The sequence below is a fragment of the Cariama cristata genome, unplaced genomic scaffold, assembly GCF_000690535.1.
Source record: "Cariama cristata isolate BGI_N322 unplaced genomic scaffold, ASM69053v1 scaffold3521, whole genome shotgun sequence".
NCBI classification, from domain to species: Eukaryota; Metazoa; Chordata; class Aves; order Cariamiformes; family Cariamidae; genus Cariama; species Cariama cristata.
Genome location: NW_009600839.1, coordinates 9,233 through 28,492, shown reverse-complemented (window position 1 = coordinate 28,492; position 19,260 = coordinate 9,233). Strand labels below are relative to the sequence as shown.

The 19,260-nt window shown below is 37.1% G+C and overlaps 1 protein-coding gene across 1 annotated transcript in view; it reads left to right on the top strand.

Annotated features, from left to right (window-relative positions):
• METTL25 (methyltransferase like 25) overlaps positions 1-13,763 on the top strand; it is a 53,501-nt gene extending 39,738 nt beyond the window's left edge. Inside the window, exons 9-11 of the mRNA XM_009710168.1 lie at positions 11,337-11,411; positions 12,031-12,102; positions 13,665-13,763. Coding sequence (XP_009708470.1) covers positions 11,337-11,411; positions 12,031-12,102; positions 13,665-13,763 — 246 coding nt within the window. The remainder of the gene's footprint in view (positions 1-11,336; positions 11,412-12,030; positions 12,103-13,664) is intronic.
• Positions 13,764-19,260: the final 5,497 nt, after the last annotated feature.

The window sequence follows — 19,260 nt, the reverse complement described above, 5'->3', positions numbered from 1 at the left end:
TATCTACACAATATTGGAGAATGTGTTAAATTCCTCTCTTCAGAAAAAAAATACTTACATAGCTAAAAATGTGATGAAACCTAAACATTTGCTCTCAAAGACAACAAAAATCAAAGAGAAATTTATGCAGAATTTGTTTTCTAGCTCTGTTTTTAAAAAACAAACAAAAGAGCAGCTGTACTGCATAGACCAAATGTCTGTTCTGTCTCCAGCAGTGCCCAAAAACTGATGCCTTGTGAAGAATATAAGGTGAGAGTAAACATGTATGAAGGATACTTCCAGAATAATCCAAAATGTGCCTGTCATTCACAAAAAAAAGAGGCAGTCGTTGTCTTTCATGCATAAATTTATTTAGGTGATGTGAAAAAAACAACTAAAACTTAGTAACACTGTGTAATACAAATCGAGAACTGTGAAAAAAAATTGTTTGCATGTGAGTCTCTGTTTTACATGTGCAAAAATATTTTTTTAAAAAAATGGAAGTCTGAAAACTGCAAGTCCCAGGTCTTCTACTATGCCTGTCAGAAAACTGAAGAGACTCTAGTCTGCATGATAATAAATGTACTGAAACGTACAGGGACAGCGGCAGTAAGTTTTGGGGAGTCACTGCCAGGGTTTGGTGGCTTGGCATGTGTGGTAAAGTCATGGAGGTTTTGATCACCGTGGATGAATCGGGACTGTGAGACATAACCATCCTTCGAAATTTGTGGTTTGTGATAAGCATCACAGCTGCTTCCTTTGTACACACCAACGTCTCCGTTCCTGATCCAGGGGTAGCCCTGGTGCACAAATGTGGAGGTAGGAAAAAGAGAGCAAGTGCATCAGACACTGCCTTGATACTTATTTATGTAAGTGTATGCCTTTTGCTAAATATAGAACTGATGAAGACTCTTATCAGGTATAAATATCCAAACAGTAAGTTAATTTTTGCTATTGTTTTTCAGTAAAGATAAGTTCTTTAATTCTGCCAATTCTTCAAGCCCCTCTGCCTCTTTCATTTGTGAAAGAGATGTGAAGATCTTTGCTTATTTGAATGAGAACCAGACCCTTTATGGAAAGATTGACAACCAGAAGTGAGTTAGAGTGAGAGAAAATAGTAAAATAGGGTTGTTTTTTTTAAAAAAATAAATGCATTTATCAATTACCTAGGGCCATTTGTTGTTACAAGTTACCATTCAGGGACTGAAGTTTCCTATTACCTTAGTGAAAATAATTCCCTCCATTGTGTTTCTTTTCAGTGTGGAACGGTCTGTCAAGTACAGATTAAACACTGAGATGCAAATGAACTATTTTTTTCTGCCTTTTGGTACAGGTTCATTCCTTTCACACATCTCTCCACCTCAGTACTAAAACTGAGACGTACACAATGACTACTGAACGTCTGACAAAATATTCTCATCTTGTGAGGGCAGAGAGAGGTCTTTTAGTGTGAGCTTGATGCTTCACAGGTATGGTTATATTGCTTCTAGCTTCAGAACTAATGGAATTGCTTTGTGGGCCATGGATCCCTGCACAGGGCTTTAGCAATTTGTCTGGATACACACCAAGGCAATATTTTATTGCTGGTTATTTTCTCTGTCATAGCTCACTCTGTTCCTATACACTCCATGTTGTATGGGCAGAGCATTCAGTGTTGCATAGATATGGGAGAAATTCTTTCTATCAGAAGATTTCTTTTCCCTTTTATTCACTGTTTTACCTAATTTAACATGAACGCGGGATTCTCACTTAAGAGAATGAAGCATTCATCTCTCTTCTTTCTCCTGGAGGAGCTGGCCAATCTGACACTTGTTAGCCTCGCTTCTTTCAAACAGCAAAGGCAATCACTCCTTCCTCTTCAGCAGAACAGATTTCAGCTCTGTTTGTAGCTGCCTTGCAGATGAATTTAAAACGAAGCCTCTTTTTTAATACATCTGATTGGTGCTTAAGACAGTAAGTGCTACAAATGGCATTGCCACAGCAAGAAGTGCTTGTATAAGTATTTATGTATTTCTAGGGTCTTTGAAGAAAAAAAACCCAAACTTTCTCAAATTGCCTGGCGTCCTGTACTGATTGGGGTAGATTCGCAAAAGATCTTTCATAGGGCCTGGCTTTACGGTGATTAAAGGGAGAAAATGCTTACAAGGCTAAGGCCTGGATGTGTGTCTGGCAGACTTTGTGATCTAGGACCCGGCTGGGATCCCCTTCTGCTGGGAAGTGAGGGCTGCAGCGGCTGGAGCTGTTTAACAGAGAGAAGCTGGCCAGGATTCATGTAAAGTGCAGTCTGGGAATAAGGAGAGAATGCTGTTTAATGCCACGTCCGACTGCAGGAAGATATACAGGGCTGGAAACACTCCTGACACATCCGCAAAGAAAAGCTATTAGTCACTTTGATTTCATCTCCTGCTATATTCACACTATAGTTACTGCTACAGGCTAATAGCATATAAGGTAGTTACTTTGTCTTAGTCAAAATACTTCACAAATCACTTAACCCTTTAGATGTGGACATGTGCTGGGGAGGTACAATAGCAATTTCAGAGGTAGGGTCACCTTAAGCTTTCACACACACAGAGATATTTCTGTGCCTGTCAGCGAGTGTGTTGTTGCAGATTTACTTGGTTTTGTTTAATTGAGCTTCCAAGTCTCCTGTGACTGGTGTGTTTCAGTTTTGACCAGCCTAGTGTCTGCACATAACCTGAAGTTGCTGGGGCTCTTCCCCCAGAAAAAGTCGTTTATTTGACGGGTGCCCCATCGAACAACCTGAGATGAGATCTGCAACGATAAACAGATGCTCAGTTTCCGCCATCCCAGTTTGCTCTAACCCTGACCAGACTTCTTAAAAACAGCTGCTGCCCATTTGTCTTTCTCTGATCCTGTGCTTCAGGTAGAGCATCCCAAAAAGATTTACAGCTGTCAAGTCACAACTGACGGGTCAGCAAAGGGCATGAGACCCTTCTGCGAGGCGTTGTACCCATTGCAGTAGCATTTACTTTAATAACACAGTAAGAGAAACTCATGGCCTGTAAAAATCTCATTTATCATCTTAAGTAATTTAAACAACTTTGATATTTGATATATTATGTCTATCAATGTTAGACTCAAGATATTTCAAAGCCTTGATGTAGTTATGTAGCTAAATTTAGATATAAGTCATATCATCCTGTATATTCTGCAAAGGTTATGTATTTAGAAATGTATTTAATTAAATAAGCATGTTAGTGCTTTCTTTCTCTACAATAACCAAAACTTTTAGGTTTATTTATAATTAATAATTAATACTATATAATTTTGTCTTATTTTATAAGAATCTCTGAAAATATTATATATCATTCATTTATAAAGTAATCCTTTTCCTATATTAATTATGCTTGCATTTTTAACATAATTAAATAAATCCAAAGATATCTGATAAATGTTGGGCTTGCTAGTTCAGTCTTACTGGAATTCCTAAATTACTTCCCCTTTGCTACGTTGACTTTGTGGTTTTGGAAACTCCAGACTATTTAATTTTGAGTGGTAAAACTGGTAGATAATGCTGAAATCAGAATTTCTGTGAAAATATAATTTTTTTTTCACTTACTGGTTATTTTTTGTCAGACAAATTTTTTTTTCTTATATCTTTGGGCACTTTTTATATAGTTAGTGTGAATAGTTGATACATGTTTCATATAGCAGTAGTGATTTTTTAAAACAGTGATGCTTTTTTAGAAAACAGAAGACCATGCATGTGACTTTTTGCTTTCATTTTGATGATGCAAATGCCTACCAACAGCCTTAGCATACATGTCAAACCTGCAAACTAGGTAGCTGAGCTGAGTGATCTCTCAGTGCTATAACTGTCAAGTAAAAAAGAAAGTCAAAGGCCTGAGTTTTTTAAGACAATAATAAAATAACTGATTCTGTTGATTTTTTAAGAAATAAAATAATCATATGTTAATTTTTAAAATAACTGGTTTTACACTTGGAGCATAAATATGGTTGTGTTACAGGTTTCAGTGATTTATGATTGTTTTAGAACTGCAGTTTTAATATATGTTTCCTTTTTATAATTGCTCAGATATCAGAGTGAACATGGATTAAAGAGATGTCTTCTCTTATTTTAAGATGAGGCAGTTATTCATGTTAGCTAAATCTATATTTAAGATATTGGGCTCAGTCCTGAATAAATTTTGAGCAGACATAAATTATGCTGTGCTTGCTTGCACTTATTTATATGATAATAGTGCTCTTTTTGAAAGTAATACAAAAATAGTTCTAATTTGCTTTGTTCAGATTCCTGTAGTATTAGATGGAAACACTTTAGTTAAAGCACTGCAAAGCCAAGAGCTTAAAGATGGGACTTTCAAAGACACCTGCTAAGAGACTCAGACATCCTGATTCCATAAATGCTTTGTGAAAATGCAGTGGTGAATGTACATTGCAGAAAACTTCACAGTCAGTGGCTGGGAAGATGTTTGAAAACACCTCTTGGGTTTCCTGGGATCCATCCCTAAGATCGTATTTTCCCCCTTTCCAGACCAAACCAGGAGCCTTTACAAACTTGGTAGTCCCTCTGAGGAACATGCAAGTGGAAGCCCTGTCCCCCCATGTTGGCTGTCAGTCCAGCTTGGGTCAAGAGCTGTCCAGGTTTCAGTCCCTAATCATGTTCTACTCATGTAATGGTGAGCAGGCTTTGAGTACATTCCTTCCCATTTCCACATCTGTGGTTCTCGTACAATACCATTTGTAATTTATCACATATATTTCCTAGTTTGGTCCTGCACCAGCTGTGCTTCAGATGTTCTAAAGTTCTTCTGATTCATTGAACACAACTATGTCAAAATATGTTGAACAGGATGTTTTGCATGTTTTTTCATAATTTTAAACCATATGATAAAGAGACACTGTGCTCTGTATACTTCATTAACAAGGAATCTTGTAATTAAATGAGCAGGTGAGCCTGGGACAAGATAAAAAGCCTCTGTCCTTATGGAGCTTGTCAGGATAAGTTGCATTACAGTATTTAGAAAGCTGCTGTTTTTAAAAATGAGGTGTTTGGGCAGTTCCATCTCTCACAGAAAATCCTTAATAGGTTTCCATGGCCATGTGAGAACATTCTAAAGTAATAGACTGACCTTTGTTTCTTCCACCTTTAATACAGATGATATGTTTAAATTTTTGCAGGCAAAAATAGTTTTTCATATGAGTTTCTGATTTACTGACCTTACAAGATTTTGACCAAAGGAGTGTGACATTCTCTAAACCTATCCTAAATAATTAGTTGAGTGAAGAATTTCTAAGCTTAAATTCAGCACGGATACAAACTTTTTAACCAAATTGATTTCTTTTACTTCCTAAATTCAAATAGCTTAATATGTTATTCATTTCTCATCTGTAATGTTTCTCAGTTTCTGAAAATTGAATCTTAACTAGAGAGTTACTACTGGCAAATTCATAATTCAAGTTTTAGTGTGGTGTGCTATTTGAGATACCAATGGGCTAAACCAATTTTGTTTTCAAATAGTTTTCTTAGAAAAATGCAAAGTGCCACTAGAATATTTTCTGAGAACTTTGTGGGTTTTCTGACAGTCTCTTTTCTTTTCTTTTTTTTTTTTTTTTTTTTTTTTTATTTTATTTCTGTCAGCTAAATTGCATGGAAAGAAACTACTTTCTTTCCTTTGAATTGAAATATTACTACTGAACTACTTTGAACTGAAATATTACTAAGGTAGACAACACTATTGCTACTGTGAAAAGAGTGTGACTGGCTCTTTTGCTATGACAAAACATTTATGAGCACCTTCCTCCCTTCTTTGGCATTTGTCAGTATCTTTTAAAAACATCATTGCGCTGTGTTCTGTTATGAATTTAATAAAATGCCCACTTTGGCTTAATGTGCTACAACCCTCACCACAAACCCTCCCAAACTACAGTGCTTATAGGAAGTCATCCCAGGGTGATACCAAAAGGGAAAAAGATACGTCTTGTAACTGGTGATGCAGTAAGATTATGCCACGTGTCCTGTGGGATCTGCACTGGATCTTCCTGAGCTTCTGTAGACCATGTAGTGCATCCTGTTTCCATGCTTTCCTGAAAAACTGAAATCTGATATAATGTCAACCAATGATCAATGTGCTGAATGAGAAAAAATGTAGCCATCATTTAGGTCAGTGTTTCATACAGTACAATTCTTTACAATAACTTATTTCGGTAAGACAGAGAAGAGGACATTGGGTAAACGAGATTTGTTTCTCTTACCTTACCATAGAGTGTCCCTTGACTTGTAATATCTCCTCAGCAATGAGTAGTGGAATATCATAAAATGCAGTTGGCAAATGAAGGGAAGAGGAAGAATCTTACTGTGTGGCTTAATTTTACTGTCATTTTAAAAAGTGTTGAAAAACCACATACTTAAGACTGGGGAACTGTCAGTATGGGAATTGTGTGATAGAATCATAGAATCATTATGGTTGGAAGAGACCTCAAAGATCACCAAGTCCAACCTTCTGCCCAACGCCACCATGCCCACTAAACCCACCAAACCGTGTCTCAAAGCGCCACATCTAAACGTTTTTTGAACACCTCCAGGGATGGTGAGTCCACCACCTCCCTGGGCAGCCCGTTCCAATGCCTAACGACCCTTTCTGTGAAGAAATGCCTCCTCATTTCTAGCCTGAACTTCCCCTGGCGCAGTTTCAGACGATGCCCTCTTGTCCTGTCACTGGGTGCCCAGGAAAAGAGACCGACCCCCACCTGGCTCCACCCTCCTTTCAGGTAGTTAAGAAGCTTAAGTTTCTCAGTAATTTCATTATCTGTTTTACATTATTTTACAGTATATTACATTACATTATTTTTAACTACCTTAGTCATGGGAAAATTGTTAAAAGTTGCTGTATGGTATGGTCTCCCAAGTGTTTTGAACTGATCTAAGACACTGCTTTGCTAAAAGGACTGCCTTACTGATTTCTTGTACTCTTGCTAGTGCTCACGATAATGCTGGTACATTATCATGTACCAGAAGAGAGAGAAAACATGGAAATGTGCAGTCAGTGCAGGGGAAAGCAGTCCCTTTGAGGCAGCAAAGAGGAATTACATCTGTTTAAGCAGCCTGTGGAACAGCATCCTTAGGCTCTGTCTCTCTGTAGGGCATCTGCAGCATTACTAAGAGACTTTCATTCAGTCAAAAAAAACCTGAAAGACACAACTCTGACAAAATACTCTCTGGCAGAATGTTGAATGTGGTATCACTAATTGTCACGCACCTTGCCTGAATGTTTTGTTTTCAGCCGGTGCTCAATCCACGTGTTTGTGGGATTGCCGTCTAATGGGGTGTGCTCAGGCATGGTACAGTTACAGCTACAGCAGTGGAGACCTTGCTGCCCTGTAGTTCCTCTTGGTTGTTTCAGCTATTTGAACGACCACACCAACCCACAAAGAAATTAATTTAAAAGAGAGCGTGCACCAGCATCACAGTGAAAAGAGACGAGGTGCTTTTGTTCACAACCTGATAAAGACCAGGAGACTTTGTAGCTAAATCAGCAAAGAAATACTGGCCAAAACCTCTCTGTATGTATTGAAGGTTACTTGAGTATCAGTAGCATAAGCAAGATCTTTGAGTACAGAATCATTATTAAGACAAGTATGTGATATATGTATTTCAGTTTTTTTCATGCATTTTCACTCAGACCGTAAGTTCATAGTAGCAACATCATAATGTAAGAAAAAGGTTCAGTGTATGTATTTAAAGAATTTTTTTTGGTTACACAAATGCATGGGATAGAGAACAGTTGCGTGGGCAACTCCAGTGGCTAAATGGAGCTTGCTTTGCATGTGTAAGCACAATTCTGTTCCTGAAAATACAAACGATAATTTACTCTTACTTCACCTTGGAAGCATAGCTGAAGATTGTATTGGGTACTTTTTAAGAACCGAAGCTAGGTGGCAAGCTGTTGCAGTTTCAAAGCCAGTGTTATCTGTGTTTTAGTCTTCTTCCAATAAATTTGCCACATATCTAGCTACCGGTTACCCTTTTCAGGCCCTTTTCTATTAATGCTTTTTGGTGGACACTTTCTCTCTTTTTCCAGCTGGGCTGTTGCATTGAATTGGTTCACTCACCAAACTTTTAGCTGAAGCACAGTTTGGCATAGTACCTAATCTATCCATGACAGCAGGATGTATTCGGTCAGAATGTGTAGTAAGCAAGGAGGGAATGGAAAAGCATTTGGGCTCAGTACTCGAGTATGGCAACATCCAAGAGATATTTTTGACCTGACTTTTTTTATTTGCCAAACATTTCACAGCTTGTTTTCTTTTAACTTGAATGCTTCATGTTGAAAAATAGAGAACAGAAAGGTTTCATGATCACATTTTTATAAATACAGATCTTGGTATGTTAATTCCAAATACCCTGTAATTTCAAAAATCCATTATACTAAAACCCTTTTAATTCTCAGTTGAAATGAAAAGCTTATTGGGCAGAGGTTAAATAAACTGTTTTGTTTATCTCATGACTGATATATTTTAGTTGGTTTCACTCTTTGGAGGAGAAGAGAAAAAAAACCCCAACCCTCAGATATTTGCACAGCTTTACTGAAAATAAAATAGCAACAGGACCAAAAAAGTCCTGTTAGTCCACATCAGTACTGCCAGATCCGCTACTCAGCCTTGCCTCTGTAGTTGGGAAAAGGTGCTTTCTAAATTAAAAAAATATGACTGAAAGACTACAAAAGTTTTTCTAACCCATCCCCTTGTTTTAAGGCAGAGTTAGAATTTTGCGTCATTCCTGAAAAATATTTGTCAAATCTTATTAAAGCTTCCTGTGATGGAGACTGACAACCTCCTCAGTCCTTAATTAACCTCAAAGAGAGAAAATTTCTTCAAGTTTTTAGCTGCTTTTTTTTCTTTGTTACAACACAAGGCCATTAGTTCTTACTCTATCCACTGTAGACACAGTGAACAAATTGTTCTCTGCTTCTTGGTGATAGCCTTGTAAAAACTGTTATTATGCCCACTCTCAATTTTCTCTCATTTAGCCTGATCAGTTCCAGTTCTCTCAGTCTTTCTTCATAGGTCATGTTTTCTAGATCTCTGATCTCTTTTCTCTCTCAGGGCTTTTTTCAGACAGTTCATTTCTTTCTTTGAAATCCGATGCCCCCCAAATGGATGCAGTATTCCAGCTAGAGCTTTGCCACTGCCAAGCAGAGCTGAAGGATTACTTCCTGCGCTTTGCAGGCGGCTCTCCCATACATGTCACAGAGTGGTGATTGCTTTTTTTTTTTGCAGTAGCACAACTGTGACTCGCTCAGCTTGTGATCTGCCATATCTCCCAAACTGTCATTTGGTGTTCCCCATCCTGAAGAGCTGATTGTTTCTGCCTGAGTGTAGTCCCTTCTGCTTTTCTGTACAGGATTTCAAACTTCTTCTCCAAATTTCTGAAAATTATTTTAAACTCTAGCAACGCCTTCCTGTTGCACATTTGCAGACTTAGTTAATGTGGTTTCTGTTCTCTTGTCTGAGTTCTTAATGAAAACATTGCATTTTGTAATGGACCTCCAGTCAGCAGGCCTTTTCAGTTGTTGAAAGACTCAGCAATAACTACTCTCTGGTTATGGTCATTCAAACTGTTCTCACTCACTTTGTAATGCTTTAATCTAAACCTTGCTTCTTAAATTGGCTTATGACATTGTTATGTGAAATGGTGTCAAAAATCTTGCTGAAATCAAAATATATGACAGCCAGTTGTTTTTCGCTGTCATGAATCCTTTCACCCTTCTTACAAGCAAAGTAGACTGACTTGTGATTTGTTCTTGACGAATTCATGTTGACTATTACTCATCTGCTTATCTTTCAGTGTTTTTAAATTCTTTATTTGTTCCATTTTTTTCAGTGCATTAAATTTGAACTGACTGCTCTATAATAAAGGACATACTTCTACTAGCCATCTGACATACCATCTTTGAGAACTTCTCAGTGACAATGAGTAACAGTTCTGAGGTCACTTCATTCCCTTCTTGGCTGTCCTAGCGTGAAGTTCATAATACATACCTGATCTGAAAACTTATAATTTGTGGAAATGTTCTCTAGTTTGTTTCCCTATTTTTAGACTGAGATTTTACTTCTTTGCAACTGGATTAGCCACATGCTCTCAGATGACTCTTCTAATAAAAGTGTGCAGAAGTGTATTAAACACTTCAGCTTTCCTAGTCTTTTGTCATAGAATGACAGAATGATAGAATCATTTAGGTTGGAAAAGACTTTTAAGATCATCGAGGCCAACCATTAACCTAACACTGCCAAGTCCATCCCGAAGTGCCACGTCTACACGTCTATCAGTACCATTACTTTTCTGCTAAGCTGTGGACTAGCTCTTTCCATAGCCACGACACAGGAGCCATACTGGAGATGCCCAATACTGATGAAGTACACAAGGCTCTTTCAGCTCTGCTCTTTCCAGCAGCCTCCATCACCAACAGAATTGCAAACCTGCTTCCCACTCCTCTGACAGGTTCCTTAAGTGGCCAGCTCAACCCTCTTGTTTGATGTCCAGGCCTGTGGACAGAGTAGAGGCATCATGACCTTTAAAAATTGGAGAGTGTTGTGGTCTGGCTGCCCTGTAGAGAACATGCTTTGTGAAGAGCAGTTATGGTCATAGCTGTAGCTACCTGCTGTGGTGCACTGGCCACTAATGGCTGAAAAGGAAAAGGGTAACGGGCTCAGTCAAGTTCTTGCGCTGCCTTTGTATCCAATTCAGCCCCAAATCGCAGCATTTACAGTCACAGTGGCAGTGCTGGCAATGTTGCGTCAGGTGATTGGGAAAAGAAAAGGGGAACATGTAGTAGTTCAAAATAAATAGAGAAAGTTTTATTTTAAAAACTGGTAACTTGAGGTACAGAGAAACAAAGTATTATCTCCAGAATCTGATAGTAGGTTTTGTAATGTGAAATACCATCCAGGAGTCCTGACTGAAGCATGTTTCTCTCACACCAGAATCCACTCCTCAGCTATTTAAATAAATCTCTTGGGGACGGGGTGAGACGGGGATAAGATATATGGGAAAGGAAATGAGAATGTTATCTCCACTTTACTGTGTAATACTCATTTAAGAATGGCTAGCGCTTTCTGAATAATGAATGTATCTCAGTATTTCATGTCAGTGCAAAATGCTGTTGGAAGAACAGTTACTGTAAATGAGAACTGAGAAACTGCTATTGGAAGATTATTATAAACCTTAGGAAAGTGCTAATTTCAAAAACAAAACACGGATTTAATTTTGTAGTGTGACTTTAAACTAGGGAAAAAATATTTCATTTTAAAGTTCTCTTGAAAAAGTAACTAGAATAACTCTGATATCTTTTTTTTTTTTCAATCCCTTGCAGCTCCCAGACAGCTGTATAATGGATTACTATGAAAAATACAAGCACAGAATGAATGAGCTTGAAGCATTTAATATGGTAAAAGTTATAGGATTAATACTATTACCTTGTATATATGTGCTAGTCTAGAACAAAGCCCTGTTAAGTTTTATGTGGAGGTGGACTGTCTTACTCTGTGGTATGCAATCTCAAAAACAAAGCAACTCCCCCTTCCCAACTTTGGACCATATCCTATTCCAAAACTATATTAGGTGTCAGTAAAATAATAAAGCGAACACATGGAAGATTCTTTTTCAAGAGGGACTATTACCCTGGAAAATGAAATGTCAGTCTCCTTTTAAACCTAGACTGGTCTCCATGCAGTTATTTCATAAAAATTCTTTTTATTAAAATTCATTATTTCCCTCTTTAAAATTGTTCTGCTTCATATAATATAATTTTCTTGTTGGACAATGTCTCAAAACCAACTAAATAACATAGTTTCCTGGCTTTAAGGCATTCCATATATTTTTGATCTTTAATATGATCTGTTTTGAAGATGTCCATCCCACAGGGATAATTGGCAAGGCGACATTTGTACAACAGAACCCCTAGAAAATGATTGACCTTCCTGGAATTGTTCTGTGGAAGTGTAGCCACTTGGAAGTGTATTGTCTCTCTTTCCCCAAGTCGTTATACTGTCTAATCTTTCTTTCAGTTAAAGGTTGTTCTGGCTCCTTGCATAGAAGTTTTGATACTTCTGGATCGTCTTTGCTACCTCAAGGAGCAGGTATTTTTGCATTATATTTTATGATACCTAAAGGCTACATCAGTGAAATGGGACTATTTCAACCAATTTATTACTGTGCAGACCGAAAGTCTCTGTTGCAGAATTATTATTCTCATCATATTTGCAAAAGTATAAGCATTCATTCCACTTAGTATAAACATATGCCCAGCAGATGTTTTTATTTTCAGCAAAGCAGCAACAGTAAAGTTTATGTCCTTTTAATTGTATGGTTATTACTAGTCAATAGACAGTAAAAAATTAATTAAATCTACAACAAATCTCATTTTATACAACACATTGAGATATTTAATAATTAAAAAGAATATTGGAAATGCTAAACGAATGTTGTGCTGTACTTGCTAGAGCTTCCAATGAATATGTTTTAGAACATATAATTCAAGAAATTTTGAATTAGATCCAAAGTGTTTATGCTTTCCTTTATTGTTTCTTAATGAAGATCAATGATGAGAGAGGGTGCACTTTTTCCAACTCTATGGGTCAACTGAGGTACATTTGACTAACATACAGCCTGGATCTATTTTACAAGTATAGACCTGGGATATAAGAAGCAAATGCTACTACGTTTACTCCATAATGATTTATATTACAGTGTTTCTTCTAACACTAATTTTGAGCTTGGCCTGATTAACTCAGAAGCAGCAGTCATACTTTCTCTGCACCAGTACGCATTTTTCGGACAAACAGTAATTTGCTAGGAGGAAATGGCAGCATCTTCCAGCTTCTGCTCTGGGCCATAGTCAAAATAAAATTTTAAAATAAAGTTTAAACCCATTCATGTGAATAGCTCTGTTTTTCCACCATAAACCTTTCATTTTAACAGCTCCATTTTATCATAAGTAAAAATTCACTTTATTCTCTGCCACAGTGCACTTGGAACAACTGAGTTGTAGTAAATGTGTGCTTTTGTTCTAACTGGTATTTTTACAGAGAGGCAATTTGAAATATTTAAATAATGAGGTATTTTCCCAAATGCCAAGCAGTTATAAATCACATGGATATCTGTATCTGTTTTCCGAGACGGGACATCAGACTTGCCGCATTTAGCACTAATTTACCTTTTCTAAATGTAATTGATTTAATCTTGTACTGGTTGATTCACAAAATGTGTTTAGGAAGAAAAAATAGAAATTATAAAAGCCATATGCAACATGGAGACCAGATCCGGCTAGCCTGATTAATTTGAAAAGTCACTTAATTAGCTTCAGTAGTAGAATGTGCTGCATAAAATGAGTAGGACTTGATCCTTAATTTCTTTGCTCTAGTTCAACAAAAAAAAGCTTTATTTATGAAGGAGGTGGTTAGCTGTCACTTGGGAGTGCCAGAAATAATTTAATGACTTTAAAATACATCCTGGTTTGGGTGTCCTTTTTTTCACAACAAACTTTCTGTTATAGTCTTGTCAGATAAGTGTTTTTTCTGCTTTGCATTAAGGATATTTTTTTAAAAATTTATTTTGTATTTCAAAATGTGGACCTATTACTATATCTTAGCATTTAAGTCAAACACATTTTTATGTACTTCAATCATATATCATTTTACAGGACAACATTGCCTGGTCTGGACTTGTGAAGTTATTTGATCCTGTGAAATCCCCCAGATGCTATGCAGTTATGGCTCTGAAGAAACAGTCATGTGTTTAAGTGGAAGCAATTGCAGATAGGTTGAAAGCTCTGAACTGATGCTGCACTTTTATTCTGTTATTTTTAATTGATTCCTCAAGTACACTGCTTTTCAGCTGCAAAAAGTAAAAGGTGCAATGCCTCTTTGAATCATGAGAAATAAATATCTCCTTTAATGAGAAATAAATATCTCCTTTATAAATACTGTTGCTTCCCTATGTCAGTTATTAAACAATGTTGAACTTCTGGCTTTATTATGAAAGTTATGACCCATATTATGTTATTATTTTAAAATAATTTTTACATTTTTTCTTTTTAAGGCATTATACTATATATCAACACCCCTTCTCTCGATATTTCTAATCACAAGATCATATCTTCTCAGTTTTTACCAGTGGCTGGCATCAGCAGTCGCAGATTAGACTCGCCTTTTTCTTTTCTGGATTCAGATAGTGCATAGTATAAACAAAAAAATAACCTGCACTGTAAACAAGAGGTTCATAGACTAAAATTCCCTGTTCTCCAGGTCATCAGGACCAGCTTATTTATAGAGCAACCTAGAAAAGCCTAGATAGCAACTACCTGCAAAAAAGCAGTTTTGTATTAACCCCTTCTTCCTTCTGGCATGTTCCTGGCGTGCACTTCTTTGCCTGTCACTCTGAAAGGAAAAAATGTGTGTGCTTTAATCCGGTGGGAGATTTCCCAGTGCTTAAGAATCAGCTGCCCTGCTGGGGTTCACTCTGTAATCCTTGGGTTGTATCAGAAAGCTATTATCTGGCCCAAATGTGTTGGGTATAAATACTGTGGTACCCAAGTGAATTGAAACTTGCTAGGCAGTTTCTCGTTGGCTGTACTGCATTCATGAGTGGGATTGTTGATGCATTTATCTCAATGGGTTGCCTAATTAAACTTGCAGATTTTCCATCAATTAAAAAAGAGAAAAGTTTCTATTCTAAGTCCTAGTGCTTTTATTAGAATTTTCCAGTATATATAAAACATAATTAACTACCAGTGCACAGAAAAAAGGACAATAAATAAATAATAAAATACAGCATAAAAGAAGAAAAGGGGAGAATGCAACTTTGGTGGGCAGAAGATGACAATAACAGAAAATATATTTGTTTAATTGTATAGTGACAGTAATAGCCATGGGAATCAGACTGAGATTCAGATGTCAGTAGGAACAAATCTTATTCTGTTTCAGTCTGCAAAATATAATGAGACCTTGTGAACATGGCCATTCAAGAAAAGAGAAGTAAGGTATCTTTCTAACAAGTCACATCTTTCTTGATATGTTCACTTGGAAGAAGTACTCTTTTTTTGGTGGTGTAGGTTCACTGCTGTCTATTTTAGGACTCACAGTCCTTATTAGCTCCACAGATCCAGTATGAGCTTCTCACATTTGTTTGGTGCCAGTACGTTCAAGCCTTAGAGCTGCTGAACACCTGCAGTACCCAAGGAAATTAACAGAAGTTGCAGGTGCTCATGACATCTTTGGAGTAGAGTTAAAAAAAGAAAATGAGGCCTTCCATTTATGCCACTTTTTGTTATATCGGGAGTACTGAGGAAACTAACAAGCTGGTAGATTCTTTCCCCAGGAGAGGAATAAAAGAAGTAAAATCTTTTCCTAACCTCTAAGCATCTGGAAGGAAAAAAAAAAACCAAACAGTAATATCTGATGTAAAGAGGCAATCTGAAGTACATGATATTAAAAAAAAAAAAGATAAGGCAGAATCTTAGACAACTAGATTTTGTTATATTATGTTCTGCTAAGACATGATGACTAATTATTAGTCAAGTGTTAGAGTGCTGTCGTCCCAATATTACGTGTTGTTGGAAAAATTTACTTGGGGATGAAATCGCCTTTTTTGTGTTATGAATTGATTCTTCTGCTTTTTCAGACCAAATACTAAAAACTGGACATATATATGATGTGCAAACTAAGAAAGCACAGTTTCTCACTGAAAGCAAGTACTTAAATATTCTTTTTAGCAAGCCACACCTGGTTTAATTTGAACATAGTTGAAATTGCATAGGTTATGTAGACTATTGCTAATTTTGTGTGATATTTTAATGTGTGTAATGCTATCTAAATTAGAAGTTAAATTCTTATTACTGTCTTAAGAGGACATTTGCAACAGTTTAGAATAACAAGCACATCGCTAGGATTAGCCCAAGTGCTGATTCAAAAAGGTCTGAATAAATTTGCATTCCACCCCCAGCAACTTCTCAGGCTCTTTCAGTACTTTTTACGCACTTTGTAGTCTATGCAGGCAAAGACAGAGGCGATGTGCTTCTTAGAATAATAACTATCAAGAGGTTTATATGACGAGTTTGCATTCAGCAAAGTCAGTTGCTGTCTGCTCTCAAAGTTGTTTCAAATCTTTAGATGCCCGAATACCTATGAGCTATTGTTTACATAATGGAAAAATCCCTGACAGTAATCAAGATGAATAAAATGAATTTTCTTCATGGTTATTGCCAGAACTTCTTCCATAATGTAAACCGTATCCTAAATATGATGAAGTCTTTTGATAGAAAAGAATCTCCACTTACTTTCAGTGTGACAGAATGCTATCTATCTTGATATGCTCCCTAAGGAATAGTGGATATACCTGCTTTCCCTCAGGTGTTGGCCTCATTCTGTTCGTGGCACACCTATGCATTCTGTAGCAGATTTGGAGTGTTTTATTTATTTTTCTTAGGGCTGAAACCTGTTCTTGGATGAAGGAAGAAGAGTATATGCAGGGTATGTGTGCAACCTTAATATCCAAGAGTATGTTGTACCCTAAGATCTCCAAGCCTGCTTTTGCAACAATAAACTTTAATTCTGCAGTTCTGATTCATGCCTTAGAACATCACACCCTCAAAAAATTTTGTGCTGTCTTAGCTTCTGGGATTTTAGTTTCAAGGTTTTTTCTGATTAAATATTAAGTAATTTTTATAACAATTTATCTTCTTCATTGACATTATTTACAGAATTATAGAATGGTGGGGGTTGGAAGGGCCCTCTGGAGATCACCCAGTCCAAGCCCCCTGCCAGAGCAGGGTCACCCACACCAGGTTGCACAGGAAGGCATCCAGGCAGGTTTTGAATATCTCCAGAGAAGGAGACCCCACACCCTCTCTGGGCAGCCTGTGCCAGGGCTCTGCCACCCTCACAGCACAGAAATTCTTCCTCCCGTTAACATGGAACTTCCTGAGTTTCAGTTTGTTCCCGTTGCCCCTTACCCTGTCACTGCTAAAATAACAACTATCTGCTTAGAGTTAAAATGCTGTTGCTATGTCATGATGGAGTTAAAATCTTGAGACTCAAAATCCGTATGTCCTATGATGGCCTAAAATCTGCACAGAGGAAGCATGCTAAATGTATTTGGCTTGGTGGCAGCTATATGTCTTTTTGATGACTGGAGTATTCTTTCCTATCAGTACTTATTGGTTCAGTTTGACTTTCTTCCTAAAAACCATCCTAAGTGTGTCCTCATATTGCCAGAGATCACTGATACTAAGGGCAAGTCGTAAAAGAGGACCAGCACCAAGAAAGTCTTCGCTGCTTACGTGTGAAATATACAACTTAGTATGGTGCTTCAAATTTCTTTTTCTCTGGGAAGTAGCTGAGTACCTGATTTTTGTTAGCGTCTTTAAATCTCTTTATCCCATCTGTCTTAACATTCCTACTGATGTATGTCCTCCTTCTTGCTGATATATTTCCTAGTGCTCTGAAAGCAGAGGAATCCTTGCTAGGCTATGAGCCATGGAGAATTTTCAGTGTCCATAATCAAATCAGAACTGTAGTTGCTCAGGCATTTAACCCTTCAAACTGTGACTTTAGCTTCCTTAGTTTTTGATATCCATTCAAACTTTGCAGTTTCCAAAATTCCCATACTTCCTGCCAGATGGGAACATAGCCTAATTCTCTGGGATCCAGCTGCACTTCCCTCACTATCTGAAATAACCAAGTCAGTCTGGTGGCTCTACATTCTGTATCTCCAGACAACTGCTGAATAAGTTGGTTTCTTTGAATTTGCTTATCCCTGGTTGTTATCTTTGAATGTTGTACTTCAGTGTACTCTAAGAAAAGGAGTAAAATCCTTCTGAGATTTAGGATGCCTCAGAGAAGATGCACCGCAGTTACGCTTCTTGTTGCTTTCTCTGTTAAAGCTTCAAAATTAACTCCTGATGATCAGACAGATTAATAAGAACCAGACAGCCTGAGAAGCATAGGTTATTAAAAAATACTATGCACAATATCTTGTCTTCAGGAGTCTTTTTCGATTCAAGAGCTCTGAGGCATTTTTTTCACAGAAATTCCAGTGCACATTATCATTAAACTCAAATGTCCAAGGAAACCCATCAAACGTAATGAAGATTTGCCTCAAACTGTTAGAACACGCTGTTGTACACCAGTCTTCCCAGTATACACCTGCATGCTTCTCAAGGCTGTCTGCAATATCTGTATTGAACTGGAGAGGAATAGACACTTGTCTCACCACCCCAGTGATGCTGTTCATGAAGTCTGCAAGAGAAGAACGCTCTGCTCTCTGCTTTGTGTTAAAAGGATGCAGAACTCTTAGAGTGGGTATGTCTAACATTGAAAGATTTCTCCAGTTGTCATTATTGAAATCCATTTAACAAACTTCCTCAGTTAGTTCAGTCACAAATACAAAACACAGGCAAGATTATATGGACAAAAGAGCTCAAAGATTTGCAATTACCGTAAAGTATATTACTATTCTTTATAAACTGTAGGAAGAAATGCAATTATCTTATTCAATGGAAATACAGGAAAGCATGAACTTTCAGCAAGTAAACAGGAGATTCAGATTTTAAACTTGCCTAACAATCTAGGGACTAGCTGCAAAAGTGAAAATATTTTTTTAGGGCAATAATCTGATATACTGTTCATCCTGGGAAATCAAGCTACTTTCTACACAACAGTTATTTTGTACGTGTTGTATAAACCGTATTTTTGTCCTGGTTTTTTTTTTAATAGTTTATCATTAAATTATCTCTTTTCAGTCTTTTGCAATTACAGTCACAGTGCCTATGTATAGTAAGCAAGGACCTTCCATTTCCTCTTGTATGTAACACGTTAACAAGATACAATTATTAAATATCTTTGTTTAAAATTAACAAAGGCTGTTCAAAAGCAAAATAGCACTTCTAAATTTAACTATAGTTTATCTGTAGATTAAAAAATTCAGCCTGTGAAACCTGTGCAAACTTTTAACTTTTCATTACAAAATTCTCAGTTTTATGTCTCTTTCTTTTTGCATCTGGACTAATATGAACTCATTCATGTAGATAAAGATGTTGTCAGGGCAGCTGGTACTGGGTTTTGCATGGAATTTATCAAGAAAATCAAGACACACTAAATCTACTGAGCCAACAAATCAGATTGTTAGACTGAAGCTCAGATTGCCTTAACACACCAACTGTCAACTCTTTCATGAATCACTGATGAAAAGAGCAAAGCTGTCTGCTTACTGAATAACTCAGTAATGTCTGGCACCAAAAG